This window comes from Camelus ferus, chromosome 5, assembly GCF_009834535.1.
Source record: "Camelus ferus isolate YT-003-E chromosome 5, BCGSAC_Cfer_1.0, whole genome shotgun sequence".
Classification (NCBI taxonomy): domain Eukaryota; kingdom Metazoa; phylum Chordata; class Mammalia; order Artiodactyla; family Camelidae; genus Camelus; species Camelus ferus.
The window spans coordinates 72,144,028-72,165,413 of record NC_045700.1 but is presented as its reverse complement, the minus strand read 5'-3'; the positions used below and the strand labels follow the sequence as shown (position 1 = coordinate 72,165,413).

At 38.9% G+C, this 21,386-nt stretch overlaps 1 protein-coding gene across 4 annotated transcripts in view; it reads right to left on the bottom strand.

Moving 5' to 3' along the window:
* Nucleotides 1-259: 259 nt before the first annotated feature.
* Nucleotides 260-21,386, bottom strand: part of SATB2 (SATB homeobox 2) — a 179,764-nt gene continuing 158,637 nt past the window's right edge. For 3 of the 4 annotated variants that reach the window (XM_032480113.1, XM_032480116.1, XM_032480115.1), the window contains one exon: nucleotides 2,217-3,414. In XM_032480113.1, the coding sequence (XP_032336004.1) occupies nucleotides 2,953-3,414 (462 nt within the window). In that variant the 3' untranslated portion in view covers nucleotides 2,217-2,952. Of the gene's footprint in view, nucleotides 3,415-21,386 lie in introns of all 4 variants that reach the window. The other variant, XM_032480114.1, reaches the window with a different exon arrangement.

Sequence of the window (21,386 nt, the reverse complement as noted above, 5' to 3'; positions counted from 1 at the left end):
TTCCAAGCTCCAGGATGTGAGCTTGCATATGTTTACAGACACACAGAGATGCACATGCATTCACATGTCCAGTGAAATTCTTGCACTGGACAGGACTCAAACGTCTGTAACTGCAGCTACTGCTGTCTTACTTTGTAAATCAGGGAATGGACTTTCCTTACACTCACCAGGTCTCACTCCACGTGAAAAATTAAATGGGAAAGATGGCAATGCCCAGTAAAACACCTGACAAACACAGTCACTTTTTTTGAATGCTTTTTATTTTAACAACCAAAAAATTCTAACAGCCTAACAATGCACATAAGTTAAAAATTAATTATCACTTAGTGATAACAAAGATAGTTGATTTACATGGAAAAAAGAACATTTACAATATGTTAATCCTTATTCACATTGTTGATACCGCAATAAAACACAATTTGTTTTTTCATTTCACACACACAAAAAAAAAAAAAAGGCGGGAAATTGTGCTTTGTCAAGAGGCACTACAAGAGAAAGTTTCTTCTTCCAAATAGATATTATATGACAGATATTGAATAAATAGACATATATGCATTGTAATTCGCAAAGATCTGGCAAGACCACAGGCTAAAATGCCCACAGATTCACTTAGAACCACTGCAAACTCGGCAGTGAAATTAAAAAATAAAAGGCAAGACTTAGCATTGAAAAATACCTAATAAATTTTTGGTTGAAGTGTAAAAGATACCAAATGCGGATGCCATCGATCGATGAACCACCTTGTAAGAGCTTGGCAAAATCAGTTTCCATTACGTGTACAGAGTGACCTTCAGCAACAGTGTAAGAAGACAATTTGGAAAGAGTAACTCGGAGATCAGGAAGCAGCAACCATGGACTTTCTGATTAAAGCTGCAGCATACTACAGAAATAGGAAGGATGGGCCCAGGGCTTCACTGCAAACCACCATCCTTTTGCAAAGGTATATGACGCTCATGTCAAGATAATTTTTTAAACATCGTTATTTGAAAAAGTACAGGAAAATGTCCCTTTAAAAACTCCAGAGGTTACTGAGCAGCTAGAATTAGCTTGTATTGCAACATGTCTTCTCCCTGTAAATGGTAAGTTCTGAGTTATTATCTACACATAGAGGTTTTTTTTTTAACTCCGACCTTTTATACCTTTCAAATATATAAATAGTATTAACAGTTATATTACAATGTTTGTGTAGTAAACAGAAAATAACTTTCAAAGTGATATTGCATGAGGTCTTTGACAAGGTTGCATGAGAGCACAACTCAAAACAAAACAAAACAAAACAAAGATCCAACTGCGTGGAGTGTTTGGCAGCCACCTTGAAGCATGGATTCGGTTCTCTCGGCCAGTCCTGGAGGTGAGGTCTCCTCTTGCAATGACTAGGAGTGGACGTGGGAAGGGAGGCTACTGGTGCTCCTGCTGGGAAGCCAGGGGTGGCTGGGAGGACTATAGTAGATGTGCAGCTTTAATGCTCATTCCACTCAACAGCCAGACGGCATTAGTTCTGCTTTACGTAAGGTAATTGCTATGTAGGTAACTGGGAAAATGTTTCCGTTTATGATGAGTAGGTGATTCCACTGAAACTGCTTCGCTTACTCTATTGCCCAGAGCTGCACAATGATTCAAAACCAGGTTCCTGTTAGGGCTGCCCCTAGACCAGGGAAGGGGTGAGGCTCATGAGAGCAGGGACCAAAAATGTCTGGTTAGGTGGATGGGAGGTGTGCGGAGAAGAGGAAGCCCAGAGTGAAACAGACATGAGAAACGTCTTTCGGGAGACGGAGGGAATGAGATTGATTTGAGAGGGAGCCCCATTAACTGGGCAGCAACTTCTTCTCTAACTTAACATTACATTGAACTATTTTCTATTAAAAAAAAAAAGAAAAAGAAAACAGCAACAATAAACAACTTTAAAATGAGCAGGCTTATTAATTTCAAGATTTGAAGCCACGAGCAGGTAAATAAATTTCACAATAAAATGTGGCTCACACTATGAATTCCATACGTCCAATGTCAAAATGTCATTTTAGCGAGACTGCACTAATGGACAAGTTTTCTCTGTACTGAATTTCAGTTTGACTCATTTGGAATTCCACAGAAATTCATCTGTTCACTACAGTAATGACAAGTTGAATAACGGACACATTGAATCATTTTAAGTGTGCATTGTGTCTTTAAGATTAATTTGACTTGTATCATTTTAAGGTGCCCTGATTTTTTTTTCACTTTACTTTCTTCTTTCTTTCATTCATTTTTTTTTGGCAGTGTTGATTTATTTTGTTAAATACATACCTCAAAAATTACCCATCAAGCTGCCAGATAGGAAGCCATAGAATTAAAAAAAAATCAGGGACAAATACAGAAAATAAATAGGAATTCAAAAATAGTCACCCCACCCTGAGAGCAGGCCGCAGTTTATCAAAAAGCCAAAGCGACTCACTGTGAAGTGGTTTTTTTTTTTAATACATAAACAAGTCTCTTCTTTAAGAACTCATTTCACAGTCTATTCTTTCGGATTGTAAAGTTCTCTGTCCCATGCAATTTAATATATATATGTAAATATATAGATATATACATATACATATACACACACACTTGTAGCTTCCTTCATTTACTTTGTAGGTCTTCTCATCCTGGAACTTGCCCGGTGTCTCTTCCATGAGTGCGAGGAAAATGAAGGCAGAGTCTCCCGTGATTTTAATTACTATGATCCAGTCAGTTGTAAAAGCGTAACACTTTAGTGTCTTTGCCAAGGCGATGTCTGATTCGGAAATACTGAACTCATTCAGTCTACAGGTGTATCCTGTGCAACAAAGAAATATCAAAAAAGGTAAGAAAAACAAAACAGACCAAAAAAAAAAAAAAGACAAAAATAAAATAAAGCAAAAAAAAAAGTTTTTAAAGAAACTAAAACAGAAAATCCTTGGACCGATGTATTGCTTTGCCTGGTAGGAGTTCACATTATCTCTGGTCGATCTCGGCAGGCGCGGCCTTGCTCTTCTCAGCATTTTCCTCCTCAGCCTCCACTTTGTACATCTCCTCCGAGCCTTCCTCACTGTCATTCTCCTCAGACTCCGTCAGCAGCTCCTCGTCCTTATACTCGGCCACGTCCACCGCCGAGCCCAGGTGCTCCTTGAGCTTCCCATGGTGCTTCACGTGGTACCGCTGGTTCTGGAAGAACTTGATGATGGTGTGTTTGGGGAGATCCAGCTGAGCAGAAAGCGTGTGGATCGCTTCCTGGTCGGGGTACAGGCCCACATCATGAATGAAGCTTTGGAGGATCCCGAGAGCTTCCAAAGAGATCTTTGTGCGAGACCGGGGCTTTTTGGCACAGCTGTCTTCAGTCGGCGGAGGCGGGGGAGGCGCTTCTTCTCTGGGAGGGGAGCTCTCCTTGGCTGGCTGAGACTGCTGCCGATGAAGGACCTGAGAATTAAAATTAAAAAAAACAACACACACACACATTAACAGTTGATTCATTAGTTCACCTTTCAAAAGCCATCATCCCCCTGAAACACGTGGTATCTGTCTAGCACTGGAGTAACGCTGTACTCATTGCAAACTCAGGTCTTCAGAAAACTTAAAAGAATTTCTGGAGGCTCAGAATCCCATCTACAAAACAAGAGGTTAATAATAGTAATGTTTGCTAATGTTTCCATTCTGAAAGGTGAAGAAATTAAGTCATTTGTTGCCCAAAGTCATTCGAATTCAAAGGATCTGGCTCCAGAGTCTCCCTTGCAGTTAACCAGCATGATGCGCCACGTCTCTGAAGCCCAGTGACAAAGAAACTGGACCCAGAGGGAGTGTGCAGGCCCTACAAAAGAGATCTCATGGATTCAAGTCCAGACTCTTCCACTTAGCTGGGTGTCCTTGGGCAGGACACGAAACGTCTTTAAGCCTCAGTGTCATCACCTGTGAAAGAAGGGTAGGACACTGATTTCTCAGAGATGCTCTAAGGATGAAATGACATAATGCATGTAGAAAACAGTGCTTACCTTAAATCAGAGGTTGACAAAACTTTTCAGCAAAGGTCCAGATAGGAAATATTTCAGCCTTAGCAGGGCCATACCATCTCTGTTACAATGCCTCAACTCTGCCTTTGTAGTGTGAATATAAACAAAAAGGCACGGCCATGTTCCAATAAACTTTATTTACAAAAACTGTGACCAACTGGCTTTGGCCCATGGTTTATAGTTGATTCACCTCTGGCTTAGGGTGAACATCCAATAAATGAGAGTCATTATTATGTCAGCCTCATAATTACTCAGAGTATATTTGGTCAGAAAATCAATTCTCCATAAAAATCGGAGCAACTTTTATTTTCTTTCAAGCCTCGTTCTTGATCCTTAAAAACTATTTTTTAAAAAAATACAAAAACTTCAAGTTAATTTAAAGATACAACTTCTTCTTAAATTATGAACTTTAAATGACCAGTTTATATGTAAATAAATGGAGTTCCTCAATATCACTACAAACTATAAATCCTTTGTTTTGTAAAACACTTCCTATTTTTTTTTTGTTATCCTTCATGTCAAAGTCTTCTGGTTGTTGCAATTAATTTAAATTTCTCTCTCATTTTATCTATTTCTCACTCATTAAAAAAAAAACCCTCCAGTATTTAAATAAATTTCTGGACCCACGATGGAGCCACCCCTGCCTGGAGAGCCCCATCAGCAGACTGAACTTTCGTGTTGCTGTAAATGCTCTAGCTTGACCAGAAACACAGCATCCAGTCAGCCAGTCCCCAAATGCAAAGCCAGCTCTGGGCTCTATACTCATTTCCTCGTTCTTTGATTTTTCTAAATAAGGGCAGATATGCAGTCACAACCAATCATGCTGTTTCCATGCTGCCACTTCTAATGCTCTAGAAAACCTGCCCAAAACCCTAGTGGCGAGCACCCTCTCAATCCATGGATTGTTTCCTTTGAATAAAGGACATTAGACTCATTGCTGCCCTCTTTCAGTTTTGTCATCTGACACGAGTTAGGCATGCTTATTCTTGATCTTCCTAACTGTCTCTTCCACATCATCTCTGCATGAAATAGTTTCCCATTTTAATATTTATTTATGAACATCCTCAATCTGACTAAAGGAAGAAAGCAATGCAGAGGAGATTGTCAGAACAACTTGCCCCTGTCCTCCTCTGAGGCCTCTGTGCGAAGGGCTTCTGGAGGGGGAGAGGGAGAGGGAGCAGGGACCCCAGAGAGGAACTCAGCCACTGCTCATGCCTTACACCCTCGGCGGCAGTTCTGTGTAACTAAAAGACTACTCTGAAGGGTCCCATTTACAAGTGTTACGTCAACTCTGAAGGCAAAGCCCACATTTCCTACATTCAGACCAGTGTCTAACTTCCTGGATCCTACCAAGACGTTTAAGAATAGTGAGTTCACTTTTTAAAGATCACACATTTCTCTTTAACCATTCTCTCCTATTTTATGTGGCTTTTTCCATGTTAGAGTAACAAATTAAACGTTTTCCAGAGTTCAGGGGGCAATCAGTCCATCAATGCAGAAGAAAACATGTCCAGTTACACTAAAGAATCACTGGTACCACCACTACTACCCCCACACACTACCCATATGACCCCTTTTTTTTTCTTTTTAACTACAAAACATCAGCATCAAAGCAGGCATTTAAGGAAAAAATCTCTTTGCCATCTATCTTAGTCTCAGGGACTCTCTAATGAAAAACTAATTTCTCATCGATGTGGAAGTGTCAGTCTTTCCTGTAGAATTTAATAAACATTAGGGCAGATGAAACTGTTACTTAGGTAAGGAAACAGAAGAGGATGAAACTTTCTAAATAATAATTCATAATGGAATAACAATCAAAATAACAATAAAAGGATAATCAAATGCTGATAAGAAAATCCACCATAATACGCTGACGGCTGGTGGCAGAAAGAAATCTGAAACAGAGGATGGTAAAACAGTGGCACTGAGGTCCATATCATGTTGACCAATTAAAATGAATGTTCCTGGCATTTTCTTTACCACTTTCGACTACGAGTAAACTCATGTGGTCTGCCACGGTAAGCTGGCATCAGCAAAACAGTGAGAGCTCCATTACTTCAACGTCCTAATTATAGCCGGCGGGGAAAGGAGGCTGCACATGGGTCTGCCCTGCCCAGGGCAGCTTTGATGGCAGGAGGACATTTGCTCTGAGTTTGTAATCTGGGCAGCCTGAGCACTGTAATAAATGAAACTCTACGTCAACAGGTGAGGTGGTTTTTTTTTTTTTTTTTTTTTTTTGATGAGAGAGAGAGAAATTATGTATGGAATATGTACTCACAGAACATGTATCTTTAAGCTCCAGGACCCCCTTTTAGAGCAATTGTGTTAATTGGAAAACAAAAGAGAATTAAAATGCCCCATTTTCTAAATTATGCTTGCCTTCTGTAGTAAAAGTCAGCAGAACGGTTCCATTTAATTAAATAATTAGATTGGTTCTTAAGGGGTTTTCCATTGTGCGTTGGTTAGATTTAAAGAGATTTTCCAAAACTATACTTTGAAGTTACTACAATCTTTCTGCTTGATCAGGTCTGTTCTTTTCCTGAGGTCCCACCAATGGGCCTACTTCACCTCCCCTTCTTACTTAGAACGCAGCACTAGCAACTCATGCATACAGAGGAGCCACACGTGGAAAAGAGACAACAGAACACTCACTCTGTGCCAGGCCGGCCTAGGACCTTTACATACATTAACTCATTTAATTCTCACAGTTCCTCGGGAAGGTGCTATCTGGGCTAAGAACAGCCTGGAAACATAGAGCATCTCAGGAGAACTCTCAAAATCAGAAATCATAAACAGAGGGAGCTGTCAGTCTGAGAGAGTAGTTTCCAAGGATCAACAACAATGTCGCTGCCATCATAGGAGAGGAAAATGTTTCTCAGAGAAGTAACAGCAATAGAAATGATCAACAAAGTGAAACATCTTGTTTCAGGTCAAAGTTCTATAGTGAGTTGGGAGGCATGACGATATTTGCATGAGGAAGGTTAAACACTATTGCTTGCATCTTGAGCAGGTGAAGAAAGAGCAGTGCAAACAGAGAATAACAAAAGGGGCCGCTCCAGGGGGAGGGTAGAGCGCATGCTTAGCATGCACGAGGTCCTGGGTTTAATCCCCAGTACCTCCATTAAAAACCAACAGCTCGTAAGTAAAACTGTCTCACAAGTTACCTACAAGGTCTGCTCGAGGTTTTTCGGCTACCCTACCGCTTTTCTTTGGCTATAATGCCCTTTCAATCACAACCTTTCAATCACAATATGCATAATATCTGAGATGAAAAGAGTCCCCAGGTTATCTGTCCCAACTATCTTCAATCCCCTGAAATGTTCTGATTACTCCCAGCAGAGAGTTTATTGTTTCTAGGTAATTTTTAGCAAAAAGAACTGCATACATTTCCTCACTAGCCTACTGTACTAGCCTACTATTATGACAATCAAGGAACTCCTCTGCAGTGCAGCGCTTCTCCTGGCAGTGTGAGTACTCTGAACAGAGGCAGAGCAGATTCTGCTGCTTCTAAGACACTATTTCGGAGGCAGAGAGACCCATCCAAACCCTCTCCTAAAATCCTCCGCCTAACGGTAGGATCAAGCCGTCTTTTCTCACTTCCGCACATCTTGACTGCATAATGTCAACTCTCTTAGCCTCTTCTTCACAGCATAGGTTTCTGAAGTCCCACTGAACTGAATTTTAGTTTTTCTTGAAGTTCCTTGTTACTTAACTAGAATGACTCAAGTATGGTCCCTATTCCAAGCAAGTGCCCCTAGTAACTCCAGTATGAGGCCAAGTCACTGATTTCTGCTGGATGGACAACACGCCCTCCTGTTCCTCAGACCATCTGACAGTTCCGGCATAGATTTCTGGCTGATTGATTTTTTTTAAACCGCGAAATTTACAATGACTTCAACCAACACAGAGAACGTCCTGCCAACTGAACAGAGATACGTGCTTTCCTACCAAGTTCTTCCCACACCCAGATGACTGTTTTCTGATATTTTTTAAAAGTGTAATGGAGCAACTACCCAGATATTTATGTAAATCTGCCCAGGTCCTCAGATTTTCAGCCTCATCCTTTCCCCTCTTTTTCTAAACAGGCCCAGCAGTTGACCTTTCTGTTCAGAAGGTCCATCATCTCTCTTCACATGATTTTCCCAAATAACAGGATGTATCATTCTGCAAAGACAGCCATCCATCCATTTCCTCTTGACCTTTGTAAACTGAAGCCTGACAATTCATCCTAGCTCTGTCTTGGTTTGGATTTTCCTCCATCACAACTGAGCTGAAATTAATCTGGTCAGCAATTCATTTCTGATAATTTCTACAAAGAGAGTTTTAAAAGGTTTATTTAAGAGCCTCTTTCTTTTTGTAGCTTCTATTGTTGATTTTTCAGTATGACAATTAGGGTTCACAGCTGCGAAATATCTAAGTAGCTTCAATAATAATAATAATAATGGTATTAATATTAATAATAGGTGGTGGTATTTGTGTAAAGTTTATTATAAGCCTAACATTGACCTAAATGCTATATATTTTATTTTATTTTATTTTCACAGTAATCCTAGAGTAGGCATTTTTATCCAATTTTTTATGAGAAAACTGGGGTTCAGAGAGTGTAGGTAATTTGTTTGAAGCCACATAGCTTCTAAATAGCAAGACTGGGAATCTAAAACATATCTGTCTGATTTTAAATCCCATGCCCTTAAACATTATGTTCTCCCATCTTCTAGGAGAAGACCACATAGGAAAATGGGGCAAAGGCTCTAGCTAGAGCAGAGGAAACGGACCATAAGTATCAGGTAGTAATAAATCCTATAAGGAAAAATGGAGCAAAGCGCAAGGAGGAGAAGTGGGGGCAGAGGAAGTTGTTTCAGACTTGATGACCCTAAGGAGGCAGCACTCAAGCAGAGGCCTGAAGGAAGGGAGGACCAAGCCATGGGGGAGAGCATTCCAGAAAAGGGAAAAGAGCGAGCACAAAGGCCAGGAAGCAGGAGAACACGCCGTGTTTCTGAAGACCATCAAGGAAGGCAGCACGGTAAGGGCCAAGCCACCCAATATTGCAGCTACTAGCCACATATGGCTATTCACATTTAAATTAATTAAAGCTGAAAAAAGAAAAAACTCAGTTCCCTCCATCACATGAGCCACATCTGCAACGTGGGATAACCTCACTGTGCAAGACCATGTCAGACGGCACAGATACAGCACGTTTCCACCACCATCATCATCACAGCAAGTAGTGTGGGACAGCCCTCCGCCAGACAGAGATGACAACTGAGGGGTGACCAGGCCAGAGCAGCAGGGCCTTGGCATTCTACTCTCAGGGTGGGGGCAACCTGCACAAGGACCTGCAACCATATAATCTGATCTAGCCCAAACCCTGCAGGGCTTGAAACCGCTACAATCACTAGAGAGAAGAGAAACATTCATGTATCCACATACCAAGTAAGGAAAACTCAGCTTGTAATGTATTACTGGACTTTCAAGGTAGCATCACAAACAGCAACACTATCATAAAAGCATCCAGAAGGATGCATCCACACTCCCGTCCTCAAGAGAATGGTTAATGTACATTTAACTGATGTCTGCCCTCTTTCTCAGAAGTGCTTATCATGTCTAAAAGAAATTATGTTTAAAACAGTTGACCTTGGGTTAAAAGAGTAAAGAGAAGACAAATTCCATTTATCAAAGATTTATAGAGTGTTTATAGTAATCGGACCCATTAATTTACAAAGCTTTCTAAAAAGGAGTCCTGTTTCCAACAGTTAGGTGTTGATGAATAAGTTATGCGTAGGACATAATTAAATAGAAACTTAGAAGTTTGTTAAGTGTCTTCTTTATTTGCTGAAATCTCTTTGGGCTGAACTATGACATACATGTGTATAAATGAACACGAAGATGGAGATACAGAAAACAAAAGTAAATATATTCAAAAGAGACATCAACTTCCAAATAAAACCCAACACCTCTGTGCTCAGTGACAAAGCACAGTCATAATATGGATACATGTTCTTTCTCTGCCTTCAAAACTGAACATTTTGAAAACACAAGGACAAAATGGTACCATGACAAAAGTTGAGCCAGAAAGATAAAGCAACTCTTCTTAAACTGCTCAGTGTTCAGATAGATTTTGAAGGCTTCAATGAAAACCAGCTGGGAGCCATGTGTAAAATATAATGGCTTTTGCCTGCAGGGAAGGAAGTGAGATCTTGAATGATTACGTTTAGGAAAGTATATAATTCACTGTATCATTATGGGGTGAACTGGATTACTTATAATATGCCAAGACTTTGTGGTCTTTTTTATATAGAGAAAATGAGAAATTATTAAGGAGGTGACTGTAGACGGTGGCTGATCCAGCGTGGGCATAGGTAATAGGTTAAAAGCATCTCCCCGGTGGCCGCACCCCCTCTCTCTGACGAGCCTCACCCGAGGAGCAAGCCCCACCAGAGCTTCAGGTCCTACGTGGTGCTGCACAGCGATAGGAGATGACGTTTGTCTGCATTTATTTTGAGTTAATGTCAGAATTATTTTGACTTATTTAATTTTGCCTCATCTATGACAACAGAATGTAAAATAGTTGATCCGAAGAAGGAAAGCATTCTTCCACTAAGAATTCTGACCAAATATACGTAACCGTCAATAAGCACAATTGGTTAGAACAATGGGAAAGCCCCTGTGCATAACTCAATTAGAATTTGTTACAAGAATGCATAAGTGCCACTATTTTAAACATATACTATGTATAAAATATCATGTAACTGAGATATTTGTCTTAAGTTTCAATAAACCTAGCTCTCCCCTCTAATGGTAAATCCCACCTGTTTTTTTCAAAATCAGCATTTAAGACTACTAATTTCAGCTCAAAACCTCAGCGGGGGAGAACTTGGCATTAGTGGTTAATAAGTAATGTAAATACCAATGTAACTATTATATCTCTATCTCACCTATTGGACTGTGAGCTACATATTGGCACACAGCAAGTACTCAGTACATCTTTGTTCTGCTGCACTGGATTAATTTCATATTCTCTCTGCCTTTAATTTCAGACCAGTAACTATTCTTGTTCTGTGCAACTTGTTTATTCTTGCTGCTACTCATTTTTAGCAAAACTAGGTTTTAAAAGTAAAAAAGCTGTCACTCGTTATAGGAACTTACATCTAGTAGATATCTGAGAGTAAACAGAATTTTTTTATGACTGTTTCTTGTGTTAAAAACAATTCCGGGGCATTGCCTAATCCTTAAGTTTGATTTTACATAGAAGTTGTTAGCAGGAGTTTTGGGGTCACAAAGTTCTGATTTTGAATCTAGTCCTTATCCGCCAAAGCAACTCTGCTTCCTAGCCTTGCAACTCTGGGCAAGTTACTTTCTCAGAGCCAAAGTGTTTGTTAATCTGTAAAATCTTCCTTGCAGTTTTATGAGGATTAAGTGAGATAATGCATGCTAAGTACTCAGCAGAGTTCTTGTCATAAGTAAAGTTTCCATAAGTAGTTTCTATCATTAAAAAATGAGAGGATTTAAAAATCAGTAGTATAATGCCTCATGTAGTTTTCTATCAACTATACTTACTATAAAAATCAGCAACAAATTCAGAGATCTGTCTGTCCTTTTCACTCTAAAGATCTGCAGGTCTACAAAGAGCACGCCCACCAGTAAGGTGTCCTGTTTCTTTGACTCGTATACTGCACACATCTTTGTTCTTTCACATGGCACCGAGCACATGGAAGTCGCCTCTAAAGCATCTGTCACGTGGAATGATGCCTTATAGTCATTCATAACCCCGTTCCAGGTGACACCTTCTAAATGCACAGCCTGGGAGCCTCTTATGGGGACACCCTTTATCAATAGTTCTAGAAATGTGGATCAGGGACCCTCGGGGGAATCCTGTTGCCCTGTAAAGAGGTCCATGAATCAAAACTATTTTCACAGCAAAACTAAGGCATGAGCTGCCTTTTCAACTGTGCTAAAATTTGTACTGATGGTACAGAAGCAGTGGTGGGGGGGACCTGCTGGCCTGTTAATATAAATTAAGTCAGGGGCACCAAAGTTCACTAGCTGTTGTGTTCTTCACTGCCACATACACACAGTAAAAACGCCACTTTCACTTAAGAATGTCCTTGCAGAAGCAGTCACGCAGTGTTAATGACATGAAATCTCAGCCCACGGGGTATACCTCCTTCTAACATTCTGTGTGAGGAAATACACACATTGCACTCCTGCGGCATACACGTAAGATGGGTGTCGTGGGAAAGAGCCCTTGTGCCACTGTTTGAGTTGAGAGCCGGGGGGAGCTAGCACCTTTGTCATGGGATAAATATCATTTTTACTTCTAAGAACAACCAATAGGCAAACTATGGTTATTCAGACTTGGGTATGTGGCAGGCATTTTCTTAAAAATGAAGTAAACCTGTCACTGAAAAAAAAAAAAATCTGATAGTATTTGTTGCAAATGATTAAATTTTACCTTTCAGGGAAAACTGGAATTTTGGAAAACTTGTAGTTTCCACTAAATGCTTAATAGCTCCCCAGTACTCAAAGACTTTCCTGATGATATTGGTGGTGATTTAAGAAATTTTAAAAAAATATGACATACAATGAAATGTGTCAAGATTTGGAAGATCTGTATAACTTAATATAGCAATATTTTCCAAATGACCAATGTACAGTATTAAAAAATTATGAGTAGGTAAAAGATCCATTCAAAGTGCCAGGCAGACCAATGAATTATAATGTATGAAAGTACGAAAAGTTCATTGATATGATTTTAGATTCCACTTTGCAACTAACCTTTAAGAAACTACCACTTGGAGAGCTTTGCTCTAGTATCAAAGAAGAGTATCACAATTACCTGTAAAGACAATTAAAATATTCTTCCTTTTCTAATTTGATTTTCTTCCTTTATTTCAACCAAAACCACATAGAGTATCAGAATGAATGCAGAAGCAATTATGAGAATCCAGTTGTCTTCCAGTAAGCCATTTAAAATATTTGCAAAAATACATGAAAAAAAGGGTACTCTCCTCATTTTTTTATTTTGAAGACATAGTTATTTTCACCAAAGTATGTCATTTACACATATGTACATATATTATTCATAATTATTTTCCAACTAATAAACGTTTTAAAAATTTCTCAGGATTAGTTCCCAATAAGGTAGATACTGACAGATATACACTTCCTTGGAGTCTTTAATAGTAAAAGTGAAGGGGGATCCCGACACAAAAAAGTTTGAAAAGTCTATACCACCTGAGTCACATTCAGTATACAGCCCTGCCTTTCCCCTGATGAAAACCAAGAGCTTTACTATAAAATTCAAAATGGACCTTACAATTAGAGACATCTTCACTTGATCACGTCACCTAGGAAGGTCTCAAAGAAGGGCAGGAGAAACCTCACATGTGTCATGATTCACCTCTTGACTTTATCTCTTGTAGACATTTTCACAGGCACAACATATTCGCCTAGACAGACAACTCAGCACTATTTCTAACTTCAAATGATGTTACTTGAGTTGGCTCTTATGGTTGTAATTTCACATCCTAACATTATAAGACTTATTAAAAACCATGGTTTAGTTTTGTAGCTTTTTTTGGATTACACAGTATCCTAAGGTCAAAACTCAGGAAATCTGTTATTAAAAATAAAAAAAAGTATCCATGAAGTGATGACAAATTGCAGACTACAGGTGTTAGATTACATTTTGACTCCAGGCAGGTTTAATATAAGTTGGTTTCCTTTTACAATTGCTCTTAGCACATACAGCTATGGGAAGGGGATTTAAAAGGGGAAAAGAGAGAGAGAATAAGAACAAAAAAGAGTAGTGTTCAATAAAAGAAGACCATGTCAGAAGAAATCAATACAAACAAGCAAAATGGTAGGAAGTCTGACATGGAAATATGTGTTCAATTTCATCCAGCCTTAGTCTGAGTTTCCTCTAATACTGTGACCAAGATGGTATTGGAACATCGTGTATGTTTTTAATGCAGTTTAATAATTGTTTCTCAAAATAAACACTTTGGTCAAAGATAAAAGCATAAAAACACTGTGACACAATAATCTGTTAAAATAAACTTGGGGGTTTGGAGGAAGCATAGTTCTTAAAACAGCCTTTGGCTTATATCATTTCCTCTTTGGTAACAAATTGAGAACAACTATACCAACAACTTTGGTATGGTTTGGGTAAAAAAAAAAAAAATGTTGTAGTCATTAATTTGACGATGAGGAGGGGCCAGAATCTGCAAACTCTGAAGACATAAGCTGGGTGAGCTGCTTTTCCAATGTAAGGAGAGGAGCCAATCGTAAATTAAGCTGTGTCAAGACGAGTAACTGTATTTCAACCAAACAGACTCCATGACACTTAAGAAAAAATCGTCTCTCCTGTTAGAATGTCAGGGGGTAAAACATGGTCATATAGTGAATCTAGTGGCAATTATATCTTTCTCTTTATCAGGTTTATTTGATCATTTAGGACCTAACATGACCAAAATCATTCCACAAACAGAACAGACAGAATCCAGGAGAAGATTCAGGAAGAGGAGACCCTTCAGGATGGTCCAGGCCATGCCTGTGCGTCCTTCTGCCTAGAAGAAACCATCTCCCAGCCCATCCGCCCCAATCCCACTTGCCTGACACCCATGAGCGTTCACTGCCTCCCTGTTCCCATAAACCTCCACCTCTCGACAAGGTGTCATCTCAAAACACAAAACTGCCTAAAAATTCACAGAGAAGGCCTATCTTTTGAAGATCAGATTCAAGGTACAGATAATATTAAAGTCTTTAAAGACCTTATATTTGAGTTAAAATGAGTAAAGAGTAACATGGACATGACTGGAGCTGACAGTTACCTCTGGGATTCTGATTTCTAAGTGACTGCATGACTTGTTTCACTGATGTAGTTGAGAAAAGCGTGGCTTTTGCACAAGCATGGGTGAAAGAAGAGCTTTTAAGTCAAGTAAAGTTAAAGATAAAGAAGAGCACAAAAGGGTAGGATGATTTGAGTACCAGGAATTCATGATGGTATTAAAAGAACCAATCAGTAAATTATGCCATCAATGGCAAAAGGGTAAGAAAGATGTGCAAAGGATTCAGGATAAGAATGCTCCATTAGAATTCTTAAACAGTTAATCCAGTTGACTAACTCTCAAGTAAACTGTGAACCAAGCGAAAACAACTTCAAATGCCAGTGATACATGACCCAGTAAGTTCTGAAATTTGATTTTTCAAAACAGATCCAAGGTAAATTTAAAAGAACAGAATATGGGCACACCTTGCTTTATTGAGCTTCACTTTACTGCGCTTCTCAGATATTACCTTTTTTTTTTTTTTTTAACAAATTGAAGTTTTGTGGCAACTGCATTGCCAGATTATGGCAGCATTTTTAGAAGTATTTTTTAATTAAGGTATGTACACTGTATTTTTAGACATAATGCTATTGCACACTTTAAATAGACTACAGTATAGTGTAAAAACATAACTTTCCTATGCACTGAAAAACCAGAAAAAGTTGTGTGACTTGCTTTATTGCTATATTCGCTTTATTGTGGTGGTTTGCAACTGAACCTGCAACGTCCCCAAGTTATGCTTGTACAGAGACTGCTTCAGATAAATTTCATCCAACAAGTTTAACCGGAGCAGAGTTTCAATTCCTTTTAAGTGAAAACATGTTAAGTTAAATAGAGGTAGGGAATATAGATACATTTTACAAGAATAGACGTAGCCAGCCAAGAACTGTGTCAGTGAAGACTTAAATGATAATCCCTAAGGTAAAGCACTAGAGTCAAAATTCAAACCACTTCCAAGTCTCTTACTATTTAGAAATCCAGTGACAAAAATAGTATTTTGAAAAGACCTCTTAAGTGAAAAAAAAAAATGACTTAGAAACAAAGGTGATATGCAGAAAAAGAATATGTACAATTTAAGTCATAGGTTCTCAATAAATTATGCAAGTTTCATTGAACTAAAGCACCATTCTTCGTGATTTACACAACGATTATAGGATGTGACTTGGGGGTCATATGTGAAATTTAATTATTCAAATCTTATTAACTAGCATATATTTGAAGAGCTTTGTCATTCATCCTTTGGATTTCTTTCTTAAAAATAATAACAAACTAACCTCATAATGGCCATGGGTCCTGTGTATTTATTCTGCAGATGGGGAAATGAATACATGACATCAAGCTCTGATCCCCAAATCACAAACCGCTGAGTCTAACATGTAACAAACATCCCCTTACTGCTGTTTATTGAGAAAAATACAAAAATTGTTCTGTTTAAAAGTCTTGGGCAAAAAAAAAATCCACTTTAGTGGGAATAAACATCTTCCAATTAAAACATAAAAATAACACTAAAAATGACAGAGGATACTATTCAGTGTTTCAAATTTATGGTTAAAAGTGAAGACAAACATGTTAGGAAAAATTATAATACATTATGGAGCAAGTTCCTCTCTCAAATGTTAATTTGGAGTGGGTTATAAAGGGATTTTAACTTTTTCTATCTTTGGATACCATTAAAAAGATAATATGTCCAATTTAATCAAAAATTTGCCCACACAAAAAAGAGATGCTTTCTGACAAAGACTCAGCCAGGACTCAGTTTAAGAGGAAACACCCCCTCGTTGTGATGGCACTAGTGACACGGTAGTTATGCTGCAGTCCAGCGTCTTCAGGAAGAGGGTTTAAATTATTTGAGGAGAAAGGGCGTTTGGATTTGAGTCTTTGCTAGGGGGGAGAAAGAAGAAAGAAGGTAGCCCATGTGTTTGAGGTCTCACATGGGGCTGTTTAGAATCCCATGATAGGCCACATTTTCTGTATAATTTTTACAGCTGGGGCCCTCAGAAGTCAGAACAATCTGACAGTTATGGTTAGTGAAAATATTAGATGTTCACCAATAAAATACTACTTCAGCATATTTTTCGCTTTCTGGATGTAACCACTTAATAACAGGACTTGAGAAAACGGCACTGTGTGAATCAAACACATAAAAGTAGAAATATTCCTTTTATAGAAAGCAAGTTGTAGGCAGGACATTATAATCAACCATTCTGGTAAATGACAAAATATCTAGCATTACCACATCACGGACATATGATGGTTTATTATACCCGAGAGTCCAAACTGGGTAAACAAAGTCAAATGATCAAAGAAGGGTCTTCCCCCAGACTGTGAGGCAGAAGTCCTCCATCTCTAGGAAGTGCCAGCAAAGGTTCCTTGTGGTCTAGCAATGAAAAGGTGTCACATGACAGCTTATCAAACATAGACGTTAGTTTTCAACTTCATTTAATTTTATCAGAGACTGGCTTCCTTGGTATTATTTTCTTTCAAGAGAAAAGAAATTAATCTTATGAAGTAAAACTTCTCAAAGGTTAATTCTAGAGTATTCTTTTCCATTTAAAACTACTTTTAATTCATTAGGAGGGTACTGGTTTTTACATTCTCCACATTAATGATGTTACTAACTGAAACCAGGCATGGAGAAACTTTTGCTTCTAAACTTTGTAGTAAGTACACCAGGTGAGGGACGGAAAGCAGACAGGGCCAGGCACTCTTATTCAGACAGTGGTTTCCTTAAGAAAAGAAATCTTTTTCTCCCAGGGTACCAACGGTGGTCACTGGGAAGAGAAATCTCAGTTCCTTATTCCCCGAGGCGAAGTAACTGTACTGACGATTCCTTTTCCCACAAGAAAGATTTCAGTCTCCCAGCTGCAGATGAACCATTATATTCCCATGAGGCCAGTCAGGCAGCATCCTTATCTACTCAGATTCACAGAGCAAGTCCAATTTTGTCTCTGCGCCACGCTGCCTTGGCTTTTCTAAGCACATTTGCTTATCCTGTGTAGGTCGTCTTCAGAAACTAGAACTGTCAAGTCATTATCCTTCCAAATGTGCATTTGCTTAGGGGTGGATTTAATTTAATAGCTGAAAACTCAGTACAAAACAAATATACTTACAAATGACATTAGCATGGGATTAATCATTAATGCTCTCAATTGCTGTTCCAGGACCCCCAGATCGCCCCTGCTAGGATCTGAGAGCTCTCACTGACTCCCTCCCCTCATCTGAACCTCACCAGCTAGCCAGTCCCATGTGCTGCTGATTATTCCTCTTAAATAGTTCTTGGATTAATTTTCCCCTCTCCACTGTACTTCCACTGCTGATACTCAGACCTGTATAATCTCTTGCCTGAATTAGTATACTTCCCAGCAGGCCTCTCTTCCACGGCCAGCAGAGCATTTTGCAAAGGCCTTCAGCGGTCTTGAGATGGGTCAAGGCCTCTCGCATGTCCGAGGGAGCTCTGCGACCTGACTGCAGCGTGTGCCCATGTCCTGGTTGCTGCTCCTCAACTCTGCCTTTCAGACTGTGCTCCAGCACTCTAAAGTTGTGGTCCCTACCCTCATGCCATTTTGTCCCCTGATCTCAGTGCCTCTGCCCACTCTGTCCCCTCTACCCAGAAAGCTCCCCTCCTAAGGAATTCTGTGAGGGACCCTGAGCAGCACAATTTCCTGGAAGGCTTCTGGGCCCTCCATCCCACTAGCTTTTGGGCACATGCGCCCTTCTTTTGTGCTTTTCTTTCTCTGTACTTAACTTACATGCCGTATTATAGTCATCTGTCTGCACACCTGTCTCTCCATGAATCTGTGAGCTCCTCAGGGATAGATTCTTTGCTACCTTCTTCTCCATACACTCAGCACTTAGCACAGGGTCCAGCACTGCATTTCGAGTGAGTAGTTGAAATTTAAATTTATCCAAAAATTTCCAGAGTACTTCTGTATTGGTAATAACCATATTATATAGACCAACAGTCTTCTTAAAAATTAAAACATGTCTAATAATAGCTGTAAGAGGGAAAAAGCAAGTTCACTTAGGCACTCTTTAAAAAGGACACCTCGTACCGAAAAGAGCTAAATTACACTGACTTATTAGATTCACACACACACACACACACACACACACACTCTACATAGGCTAACAACACCACACAGCACCTCATGCAGTTCTTTAATTCTCCCCTAAATTATCTGACCAAAAGTTACTGACATCCAGAGACATAGGTTTAGGGTGTCCCTGTTCTCAGGGATAGAAACCGACATGTTCATCAGTTTGTTTCACTCTCCCCCTCCCCGATCTGCAGAAGTATTTCTCCTATCAACAGAAGTCAAAAGGTCTGCAGCAGACAGTGTCTATGACACGAAAAGCTGCTGGAGGCAAAAAAGCAAAACAAATAACAGTGAGAGAATCCATGTAACACAAAGGAAGGGAATCTTTAAAAAATTATAAACACTAGACGTACTTGCTTAAAAATGGATCACAGGTAACACAGTAAAAGCCTGAGACAGGTATGTCTCTCATCGGAGTAAAATGTGAACGAATATGGAAAGCACTGGAGGTCTTTTCCAAAACAAATATTAAATGCTAAGTGATCATCCTTCGAGTAGAATGAATGACATTAACTCACGTGTGAGGAATCAACAAAGAAAGAAAGTTACAAAATTAATTCAGAATATGTATTTTTGCCCCCACTTTGATTCAATCACTGTAGTTCCAACACCACCCAGTCCAAAGAGGGTAAAGCTAATGGTTTAAAGTTCAAGCCAGAAACTGCCTTTGCTGCTTCCTGCATGCCTTGGTAGCTTATTTAGATTTTATTAATCTTTTAAAAAAATATTTAACTAAAATTAAATAAATCATGGGGGAAAAAATCCATGAAAAAAATCTAGAAACCAAATATAAGCCATCTCATTTATCCTTATGGAGACCAAAAAGCATTTCGGCACTAAAGAACATTTTTGTTCGAAGGTGCAGTACTTTTAAGGTATTACATAGTTACCCTTACTGAGAGTATAGTTTTTAGCTTTGTCAGGTTCTCTGTTGGATATATCATTCCAGACTGAGCAAAGAATTCTTTCCAAACTCTACTATCATATTAAAACACTTGATCGTGTGTTCCCTCAAGATTCCTAACTTTCTGTTTCTGAGAAGAGAACAGATTTAATGAGATATTTTCAGAGTAGAGCTAGTAAAGGGAATATTTGTGAAAAGCACTGCCAAAAAGACAATGCATTTAGTAGACACAGAAAAGGGAAATTTTACCATATATACTGGAGCAATGGGTATTAAATAATCATCTCTGAATAAACTCTACAAATCAATATGATCCTTTTGGTCTAAACGAAAGATGGCATTTCCTAAAGGAAATCTCTAAGGTCAACCAGTAATTAACTGAAAGGTTTTGATTGAAAATGTTATTGACTGCTTTCATATCAGACAGCTTCCTGGTTATTATACTTCACGGGCTAAGTAGGTGCCAAGACATTAAACTGTCAATAATCTATTAATACTGGATGGGTCCACTCACTCTCCTTGAATCTGCAGGCAAAGGTATTCAAGCCAAGTACCTGCTTGGAACTAATGCAAATTCCCCAACCCTGATATGGAAATCACATCTTTATCAACTCCCGGCTTAAGTGCCTAGGAGTGTTGACATAGTATAAGAAAAACATGCAGATAATAAATGCTTATTCAGATGAATTAAACTAACATTTGTGTTTTTTTAAGAAATTTCTAAAGGGATGGGGAACATGTCCTAGAATTTGACTTTCTTTCTAAGTCATATTTAACAGTTTCTAAATTGAATGTAATAAACATTTTACAAAGAAAAATGAGAAGTTACTTAAAGTGAGCCTCATAGGTCGCTGCCACTCAGTATCTGGAAAGCAGTTATACAAGTTGTGGGGTGGAGTGGGGGGTACTTTTAATGAATTTAATAGAGAAAAGCACTTTAATTAAATGCTGTCAAAGTGGATTGTATTAATGACTGTACACAGAGGAATTTAAAGCCAGCCAAGTTTATTTAGCAAATAGAAACGGGGCTTTCGAAGCCTGTGAGTATTTATGTTTCCGCAGCCGCAGTCCATCCAGAAGACGATGATGGTGCCAAATGGAACAGCTGAGTTATTAGATATGATTTTATTTATTGTGTATTATTCAAGTTTCAAAGGCCTCAGGGGAGTTAATTTCATTTTCAAAATGAAATACCACATCTGATCAGAAAGGGTTAAGGACAGAGAATATTGTCCCCCAATGCTTTCTGGGCCCTGGAATTCTGATGCAGCTGAGTGGTTAACGGGGACGACCTTTCCTAGGTCCACCCAGTCAGAATTCACATCATCACATAGCAGTGGCAAAGAGATCGATAACAGTATTTCTTCTATGACTTTTTCTTCTCTTTTTTTTTCCCCCAGTGATTTGCCACTAGACATAATTCATTCTATTACACATAGCAATAAGCTGAAAAATGACCAAAGCTTCTAAAAATCTCCATGAAAATTTGCTTGCCATAACTTTTTTAATGAAAAACATGAGTAGCACTGACTTCTACAAAGGAAAAGGTATCAAA